The 10,339-nt window shown below is 38.4% G+C and overlaps 1 protein-coding gene across 1 annotated transcript; it reads right to left on the bottom strand.

The window, feature by feature from the left end:
* Window positions 1-827: 827 nt before the first annotated feature.
* Window positions 828-2,388, bottom strand: LOC127095400 (NADH dehydrogenase [ubiquinone] flavoprotein 2, mitochondrial). The gene is made up of 6 exons (XM_051034097.1): window positions 2,371-2,388; window positions 2,160-2,265; window positions 1,993-2,039; window positions 1,291-1,368; window positions 1,119-1,184; window positions 828-966 (listed from the first exon to the last, which is right to left on the bottom strand). The coding sequence occupies exons 1-6, from the start codon at window positions 2,386-2,388 to the stop codon at window positions 859-861; spliced, it is 423 nt and encodes a 140-aa protein (XP_050890054.1). The 3' UTR covers window positions 828-858.
* Between the last annotated feature and the right edge of the window lie 7,951 nt (window positions 2,389-10,339).

Below are 10,339 nucleotides of genomic sequence, written 5' to 3'. Positions count from 1 at the left end.
CTAGCATTGTGGATCCCATTGGTCTCTATTATGATAACAATGGTGCTATCGCACAAGCCAAGGAGCCTAGATCTCACCAACGATCCAAACACATACTTAGGCGTTATCATCTCATTCGAGAGATAATAGATAGAGGAGATGTGAAAATATATAAAGTACCTACACTTGACAATATAGTTGACCCACTGACAAAGCCTCTTGCGCAGCAGAAGCATGATGGCCATACTAGATCAATGGGCATACGGGGTATGCCTGATTGGCTCTAGTGCTAGTGGGAGATTGTTGGTGTAAGCCCTAGAGGCCAATACATTTTGGTACTTGTATCGAATAATAAAAGGCATTCTCTTTATTATGGTTGATTAATAAAGTCCCTGGAATAGATACACTACAACAAACAAGACCTTAGACAACGCTTTTTTTAGCCTTAGACAGCGCTTTAAAGCGTTGTCTAAACCTCCGCTGCTAAAGGTTTAGACAGCGCTTTTTTAAATCTTAAAAGCGCTGTCTAAGCCCCCCCCCCCCCCCCCCCTTAGACAGCGCTTTGGCCAAAAGCGCTTTATAAGACCCTCTTATTTTAAATTTTTTAGGTATACCTTAGACAGCGTTTTTGAAAAGCGCTGTCTAAGCCCCACCCCCTTAGACAGCGCTTTGGCCAAAAGCGCTTTCTAAGACCCTCCTATTTTAATTTTTTTAGGTATACCTTAGACAGCGCTTTTCAAAAAGCGCTGTCTAAGCCCCCCCCTTAGACAGCGCTTTTGCCTAAAGCGCTTTCTAATCCCCCCCTTAGACAGCGCTTTTTACAAAAGCGTTGTCTAAGGTATACGAAAATTATTGAAGACAAAATGTATCACACACTCATCAGCAGGCATCCAGGTCACGGCATGGAGGAGGTTTGGGCTCACCTAACAATGTAGTATTCCCCCCTTCAGGTCCACTCCTAATCCGCTGTGGATTTTGTGTGCCATGCTAAATCCAAAAATAATATATTCAGAGAAGGTTATGGTCTTCTTGATTTAAGAAAATGGAAAATAAAGTGAAAAGGAAACAACAAATTCTCAACAAAAACCAAGAATCTAAACTTTGACAAAAATGAAATAAATTATAGCAAATATCCTTACCGGTGGCTTCTCGCCCTTTCTCAGCTTTTCAACTATCTCAATTACTTTCTCTGGGGTTACATCTTCCTGGAATCAAGCATCAATATTACATATTAAGAATGCTTTCAGGAGTACAAGAACAATAATAAACCCCTCCCACCCCAAAAAGAGAGTGAAAAGAGGAAAGGCGTACAAAATAATTGTAAGTATATCCTTCTGATCCATTAGAGTAATCAGCCACTGTAATCATTGGAGCATTCACACAACATCCCTGCATAACACAAACAACTCCAATCATGCATCAGCTGCTAATCAAACTACAGTTAAGAACATCACATTGACTTCATATAAGACTGCAATCATGTCTGAACACAAAAACAGAATGTGAGTCATAAACCACCTACAAACCATCACGATGGGTGATTCTCATCTTTCTCAGTTATATACTGATGTCACCTAAAGGCCGTTTTCTTTTGCTAAATATCTAAGGGATCATTTAGATGGCTTCATATTACTTTTTTTTTTAATGTACGGCACAATCTATCTTGCACCAAGAAAACTTATGCAGTCAAGAGCTGGTATTGTGCCTTGTCTTAGTTTAGCAGCGGTTTAAACTTCCTGGTTGGCAAATACTATAGCCAACCAGCTCGGCCAGCTGCATTATAATTTCTTAGAACTGAAAGGACAAAATATAGAAATTATACACACCATAGTAAACATCAAAGATGTCAAAAGCTATCAAAATGGTTACCACTATAAAGTTCAATTTTGTGTCTCGTGCAACTTTATCAGTAGTATACAATGATTGCTTTGCTGCAAATCAAGTAAGACTAAAACTTTGAATATAAGTAACATGCCGAAACTATGACAAGATACGGTTCATAGAAAAACTCACCATGCATTCCATTTCACCAACAGAAAAGAAACCATCTTGCGTTACTTCTGCAAATCAAAGGTAAAGAGAAACCAACCCTTAGGAGAAAAACATACAGTTCAAATTTATCAAGAATTAAATCAGATTCAGTGATAGGTAATAGGAGAAATTAATAAGTGTGAACTGACCATTTCGTTTCACTCCTAAGTGTTTCAATAATGCTTCTTCGATACCTCGTGAACCACGTATCATACAAGGTGTAGCTCCACAGACCAATAGATGATATTTGCCGACCTGAAAATTCAAAAGAGGTAGTTGACCCAACAAGTTTTGGCCTGTAATAATATGAATTAGCAGAAATGAAAGTAATGCACTAGTGCAGCAAGATATGATTTTTACCTTAGTTCGATTGAACATTGAGTATAATGTGGCAACCTCATATACCCGAATAGGAGCAACCTCTATAACCTTAGCCACCTGAATGGTTTACAAAACTGTCTGTTAATAAAGGAATTAAATAGCTCCCTCCATTATTAAGAATTTGATAAAATCCAACATACAAACAGAATGTAAATTTAGGACTTCCAAAGCTATGCCATAGAAACAGGAAGCTACCAGTAAATCTCAACTAAATGACGGTGACTATTTCTATAGAAGAATATTTTGTACATCAATAATCAACCCTCACTGCATCATAGACTTAAAAACATAGCATGGTTAGTCTTCTAGAGATCACCGTCAATAACAACCACGGCCCATTTCAATTAAAGGTCTGCTACATGAATTAATAGATAGATGGTGGTATTCAGGACTGCAAGTTAAAAATTTACCGCAATATATTGGATGCTTTGAAACAATAAATACACACGTTGCAATAAATAAAATAAAATACATAATTCACAAACTTGGAAGATAATGTCATGAGTCTTATAACATAAAATATTTATGAAAAAATGATTAACAAAATAAAAGAAAACGGATGGAAAGAGAGGGGGGAAAGGAACAGACAATACAGAACAGAGAGAGATAGAGAATTAAGAAAGACTAGGGTTCATTCACCAAATAATGGAGGGTTAAGAGAAGGTGGGTCGTCGAAGGTGAAAGAGGAGAGGTGAGATGGGAGGCTAAATGATGAGAGGCAAGTATGTATGAGGGGCTGATTAAGGAATGATCGATCATGAATTATAGGGTGAATATATGGTCCCAATCTTTTCTTTTCGTTTCAACTATCACCATTTCTGCTGAAACTGCCATGGGCCCCATGTCTAAATAGGCAGGCAGGATTGTTAAGAATGTGGGTTGAGCCTAACTCAACCCTTCAAAACCGGCTTGCAGGGTGAGGATTGTCCCAACTAATAAAGACATGTTCAGACAATATATTGTCCGTTATAGGATTCTTAACAACGATTAACCATTCAAAATCCACCATATTGTTACCCTTTGGCCTCCATTTGACAACAAAGATCATGAATCATGTCTAATGACAACTCATTTAAATCTAAACCCCTTTTAATAGTTGGGCCGATAGTTTACTTTGATCTTCCTTTACTTCTGTATATCATACTACATCTAATCTACCCTCTTTGCTATAATTATACAGGTCTTCTCAACACATGCCTCAACCACCAAAGGTAATACTCTACAATCCTTTCTACAACAAATGCTAGCCCCAACTCTCTCTACAAAGCTTACATTTTAATTCTATCTTGTCTATACATAATAAGTAGAATATTTCAAGAATGAGACCAACATACCGCATCCATTGCAGAAACGGGAAGCCAGCCACCATGTTGTTGCTGTGCAAGATCCAGCAGAGGGATCACAGCAGATTGTTTATAGTTGGATGGATAGTGAGATAAAATCTCCTTCACCTGTAATTAGCACATATTAAAATCAGCCGAAGTTTAATCTTAAAAACACCTACTGGAACTAAATAGAATCATATACACAGTGCCAAAACTGAACTAAGAATCCAAAACTCGTAGAAACATTGCATTATTCATAAATTCTACACTATCTTGGGCAATATTCCCTGCTTCAATTAGAAGCTTTAACGCAATATGTCAAACTCAGATAATAAATTCAACAAATTTAAGAGCAAACCTAATCAAGCAAAAGGCTTAATGAACTTAATAACAGCTACATATTGATAAAGTATCGGTTATGTTGAGAATACTGGATACCCACAATCCAAATTTGAATTTTTAGAATGGATGAACAATAAGAAATTTACCTTTTCTTTGTTGGTAAGACAAAAGTAGTACCAAATATGCGATCAAAACAAACCCTAAATTCAGTACCAATCCTGAAACAAAACAAACCCTAAACTCAAGATTATATCTTTCGTCTCGTGAATTACTTTTCTCTTTCTCATAAAACTGGACGCAAATACCATACGGCTTTGCGCGACACATCTAAATTTAAAGATCGGAAAGTGGAGCGTCGATTTTGGTTTCAGCAAGTGTTTCATTGGTTTTCTTATTGTTCGCATCTTTGTCGTTGGAGATTGAATCTGATAGGGGTTTGGGTGATGTGGTATCTAGGGTTTCGAGAGGGTTTTCCTCAGTTGGTTTGGCGATGGTAGTGGTAGATCGATTGGAAAGATAAACATCGGTGGAGGTGATAAGAGAAGATAATATGGAGGTGATAATATGGCCTAATATTAGAAGGAGAATAGAGAAAGAAAGAAGGAGATGAAGGGGTTTAATCGCAGGAGGGAAAACAAAAAGAACTGAGAACGAAAATAGAAGTCTGAAATTTAATTTTAATTAGACCTTAGACAACGCTTTTGTGGAAAGCGCTTTCTAAGATATGCCTTAGACAGAGCTTCCCAAAAGCGCTTTCTAAACCCCCACCTTAGACAGCGCTTTTGGTTTTAATTTTTTTTTTAATTGAAAGACTTTAAACAACGCTTTCTCAAAAGCGCTGTCTAAGGGGGGGTCTTAGACAGCGCTTTCTAAAAGCGCTGTCTAAGACCCCCCCTTAGACAGCGCTTTCATTATTTTTTTAGAACATTTTCCGTGTTTTATTTTTATTTTAACCTTAGACAGCGCTTTCTTTTAAAAGCGCTGTCTAAGATGCGCTGTTAAAAGTCATTTTTGGCGTAGTGATAGTCTGTTTAATGTATTAAGTGTGACTTAATCATGAGAACACATTAAACATAAGGACACTATTCCTAAAGTATCTGTAGTCGAGCTTTAGTGTGAAGTGGGATAACATTAAAGCATTAAGACTATTATGTTTGTAGACTGATGATCACATCTCATGGATCATGGATAAAGAGTTATCAAGTCTTAAACATAGGTATGAATATTAGGAGTAATATTTATACCGGATTGACCCGCTATGAGAATACTATATAGAAAGTTATGCAAGGTGTCATAAGTTATTCTCATGGTGATAATAGTGTATTCCACTCTTCGACCTGAAACCACTATGGATCCTAGATGTAGAGTCGAGTGCTTTATTGCTGATCCAACATTGTCCGTAACTGGATAACCATAAAGACAGTTGATGGGTACTCCACAAAGCATGCTGAGGGACATGAGTGACCTAGATGGAATTTGCCCATCCTGCATAACAGGATAAATGTCTATGGGCCTAATATTGAACTGGACAAGGATGACACGGTCTATGCCTTGTGTTCAATATAGACATAAGGGCAAAAGGGTAATTATACACATAATTATTATCACAGAAGGAATTGTCAGATCACTTGACATTTTCGTGTCTTGGGTAGCAGTGATGTGTTGCTAGATACCGCTCACTGTTTATTATGTTAAATGTGTGATTTAATATAATTGCCAACGTCACGAAAACCTACAGGGTCACACACAAAGGACGGATTGATGAGAGATAGAGTAACTAAGGAATACCGTAAGGTACGGTGCCCTTAAGTGAGTTATAGAGCATCGTAAGGTACGATGTACTTGAGTAGAATACGAAATATGGTAAGGTACCATGAGCTTAAGTGATTTTGGGCATATTATAAGATATGGGCCAAAATACACTTAAGTGGGCTTTTAGCTTGAAGCCCACACAAGTGGTTCTATAAATAAAACCCTTGTGCAGAAGCAAAAATTTGCGGTTGCATTATTTTCGTTTTCTCTCACTCTCTCTCTCTCTCACTCAAAGCCTTCATTCGTACCAGCTAGCACTGAGATTGAAGGAACCCGTTCGTGTGGACTGAGTAGAGACGTTGTCATCGTTCAACGTTCGTGATCGCTTCGTGGATTTGCATCAAAGGTTTTGATCGTCACAAGAGATCTGCACCAAAGGTTTCAACCGTCACAAGAGGTAAATATTCTATCACTGATCATGACCATTCGTAAGGATCTCTAAAGGAGAAATTTTTATTTCCGCTGCGTTTTGGACCGCAATTCTCCTTCACGTTCAACGTTCGTGATCGCCACAAGAGGTAACGATTCTATCACTGATCATGCCCATTCATAAGGATCATTAAAGGAGAAAATTTTAAATTCTGTTGCGTTTTGGATCGCCATTCTCCTTCAATTTGCAGCAGTCAGACTCCATTGTCAGCCAATAGTATCCTGCTCTCAACATCTTCTTTGCCATGGCATGTCCATTGGAATGAGTACCAAATGAACCCTCGTGGACTTCAGTCATCAACAGGTCTTCTTCGTGTCTATCCACGCATCTGAGCAAAACCATGTCAAAATTCCTCTTATAGAGCACATCACCATTAAAGTAGAAACTGCCAGATAACCTCCTCAAAGTCTTCTTATCTTTAACGGATGCCCCAGGCGGGTAAGTCTGACTTTGGAGAAAGCACTTGATATCATAATACCATGGCTTATCATCTTTCACTTCTTCAACTGCAAATACATGAGTTGGTCTATCCAAGCGCATCACAGTAATATTGGGGACTTCATTCCAATACTTCACTATGATCATTGAAGCAAGCGTAGTAAGAGCATCTGCCATCCGATTCTCATCTCGAGGAATATGATGGAAGTCAACCTCAATAAAGAAAGTTGAAATCCTCCTCGCATAATCTCTGTATGGGATGAGGCCAGGCTGATTTGTCTCCCATTCGTGTAACACCCTTCTAAAATACCCCAATATTTAATTAAAACAACATATAAAACTCAGAGTAATTATGCAGTTAAGGGTGTCACACACAAACACTGTACACCATTCACCAATATAACGGTCATGCTCTTTATTGATTCAAAACATAAGCATTTGCATAAAACGCAGCGGATAGAAATCTCATCAATCATGTAAAACATTACATGTAAAATGGTTCATAACCAACAATAAAACATTTAAAACAAGTTAAAACATCCCATCCCGATGTTACATCTATCAGAGCACGACCCACTAAGGAGACTACACTAGACTCCAAGCATTAGCTTCTACTCAACTCATTGCTCGTTACCTGAAAAATAGTTGTAAGGGTGAGTTCCTCAATCGATATAATAAGCATTATAAATTATCATGTCATGTTAAGTAAATAACACATTTCATCACCCAAATCAGATTACACATTCAGCAACGACAATATCAACTCAATCATACTCATACTCAATGTCAACACAACCACACGTATAATATTGGAATACATCCATTCATATTATACGCCATACATACGTTATGCAATGAGACTCCACACATGCGGTACCGACTATTCTTGAACATATAGTTCAAGCTCACCGATCAAATCCAGATACGGCTACTAAGCTCACTAGTCCCACTCATTTGAGACCTAGTGACTCACTCACTAATTCCTCACCATGGGAATTAGCTACAGCCCCAAAGGCTATGCTATGCACACTAATCATCTAGCATGCAAACATCAACAACAAATCCACAATGATTCACTCACTAATTCCTCACCATGGGAATTAGCTACAGCCCCAAGGCTATGCTATGCACGCTAATCATCTAGCAATGCAACATCAACAACAATCCACAATGGACACATGCTCACACTCTAAGCCATATAACAGCCCATTTACAAATACATGCATAATATATACATTCACAACATTATGCATGTCATCATACATCATCAACACCTTTGTCAAAACATCGTATCATCTCAAATAATTGAACACAGTATTAGCACACTCTACTAATACCTATACTGCTCAAAACAGCGGGAAATAATCCCTACCATATCACACACTGATATAGGCAACCACCAATTAGGCACACAACATTTAAATTAACAATTTTCCATACTGCAACAGTGTTAACCGGTTAACGCCCTGGGTTAACCGGTTAACGCAGGCAAAACACGCTTACTGCCCAAAACTTATCAGCGTTAACCGGTTAACGCCCTGGGTTAACCGGTTAACGCAGGCAAAACAGCACTAATTCTCAATTCGTAACAGTGTTAACCGGTTAACACCCTGGGTTAACCGGTTAACGCAGACAAAACAGCAGTTCCTGCGCTAACACAAAGCAGAATGCAGAATTCTCCGCATTTTCCGCCGTTAGAGGACTTCCGGACCTCCGATTCCAATTCCGTAAAAAGCTATACGTTAGGGAAATTACAACACACTCAATTACAGGTTTAATTTCAGTTTTCACACAACATATCCATCACAATTTTCAGCATTCGACAATCCCAATTAGGGTCAATTCAACGGTTTATCACTACCCATTACATGCTAACCCATAATACCCATTAAACGACGATAAACCCCCCTTACCTGATTAATCCGGCAAATCTTTGAGCTCCAAGCTCTTCTCTTCTCCAACCTTTGCTCTCTGGTTCTTCCTCTTGCTCTGCCTCTTTCAGCCGCTTCTCTGAGTTTCACGTGAAAACCTTATTTTCCAAAAATGAACTCTTTTTACTTATTCCAGCTTATATATATTTTCAAATAATTATTATTCCAATAATAATAATAATTCAATAATTCCAAAGTAATAATAATAATAATCCAATTATCTAATTAAATTAATAAATATATTATTAACTTAATTTAAATAATTACCATATTATTATCGGGGTGTTACAATTCGCCCTTAATCTGATTAACAACAAGGGCCGAATAACCATAAATATCAAGATGCTTGATCCTAAGATCAATACACTCTTCCAAACCCATAATACAAGCCTCATACTCAGCCATATTATTCGTGCATTTGAAAGTTAGCCTTGCTGTAAAAGGAAAATATGTGCCTTGAGGAGTAATAATCACTGCCCCAATACGATTTCCATACTGATTAACAGCATCATCGAACACCATACCCCATTGGAAACCAGGCTTTGGCCCTTCATCGAGCATAGGCTCATCGCAATGTTTCATTTTCAAATACAGAATCTCCTCGTCAGGGAATTCGTACTGCATGGACTGATAATCCTCAATTGGTTGATGTGCCAAGTGGTCAGCCAAGATACTACCTTTAATAGCTTTTTGAGCTCGATACTCAATATCATACTCAGACAACAACATCTGCCAACGGGCAATTCTCCCAGTTAAAGCAGGCTTCTCAAAGATATATAGGACTGGATCGATTTTGGATATCAACCGAGTCGTATGATTCAACATATACTGGCGTAAGCGCTTAGCAGCCCAAGCCAAATCATAACATGTCTTCTCAAGCGTTGAGTATCAAGACTCGCAATCAGTGAACTTCTTACTCAAGTAGTATATCACATATTCTTTCTTTCCCGATTCATCTTGCTGACCCAGTACACATCCCATGGAATCATCAAGCACAATCAAGTACATAATCAATGGTCTCCCTTCAACAGGCGGAGACAGAATCGGAGGCTCAGATAGATATTCTTTGATACTATCAAAGGCCTTTTGGCAATCCTCGGTCCAATCATGAAGTTGATCTTTCCGGAGGAGCTTGAATATAGGCGCACATGTGGCAGTCATGTGGGATATAAATCTCGAAATGTAATTCAAGCAGCCAAGAAAACCTCGGACTTGCTTCTCAGATTTGGGCGCAGGCATCTCTTGTATTGCTTTGACCTAGGTAGGATCAACTTCAATACCTCTTTCACTGACAATAAAGCCCAATAACTTTCCGGAACGGACTCCAAATGTACACTTGTTAGGATTCAAGCGGAGCTTGTACTTCCTCAAACGCTGGAAAAGCTTCAACAAGTGCTCTACATGTTCACCTTCCGTTTTCGACTTTGCAATCATATCATCAACATACACCTCGATCTCCTTATGCATCATATCATGAAACAAGGTAGTCATAGCTCGTCGATACGTGGCTCCGGCATTCTTCAAACCGAAGGGCATCACTCGATAACGGAATGTTCCCCAAGGTGTGATGAATGTTGTCTTCTCCATATCCTCGGGTGCCATTTTAAACTGATTATAACCGGAAAATCCGTCCATAAATGAAAAGACATTGAATTTAGCTGTATTGTCTA

This window comes from Lathyrus oleraceus, chromosome 6 (genome assembly GCF_024323335.1).
Source record: "Lathyrus oleraceus cultivar Zhongwan6 chromosome 6, CAAS_Psat_ZW6_1.0, whole genome shotgun sequence".
Taxonomy (NCBI): domain Eukaryota; kingdom Viridiplantae; phylum Streptophyta; class Magnoliopsida; order Fabales; family Fabaceae; genus Lathyrus; species Lathyrus oleraceus.
This window is presented reverse-complemented; position numbering and strand designations above follow the sequence as displayed.

Excerpts from the sequence above, each read along its gene's own strand:
- LOC127095400 (XM_051034097.1), bottom strand. Across the intron at positions 2,040-2,159 it reads CTTAGGAGTGAAACGAAATG|AAGTAACGCAAGATGGTTTC; the intron begins GTCAGTTCACAC and ends TTTGATTTGCAG. Across the intron at positions 1,185-1,290 it reads GATATACTTACAATTATTTT|GAAGATGTAACCCCAGAGAA; the intron begins GTACGCCTTTCC and ends GCTTGATTCCAG.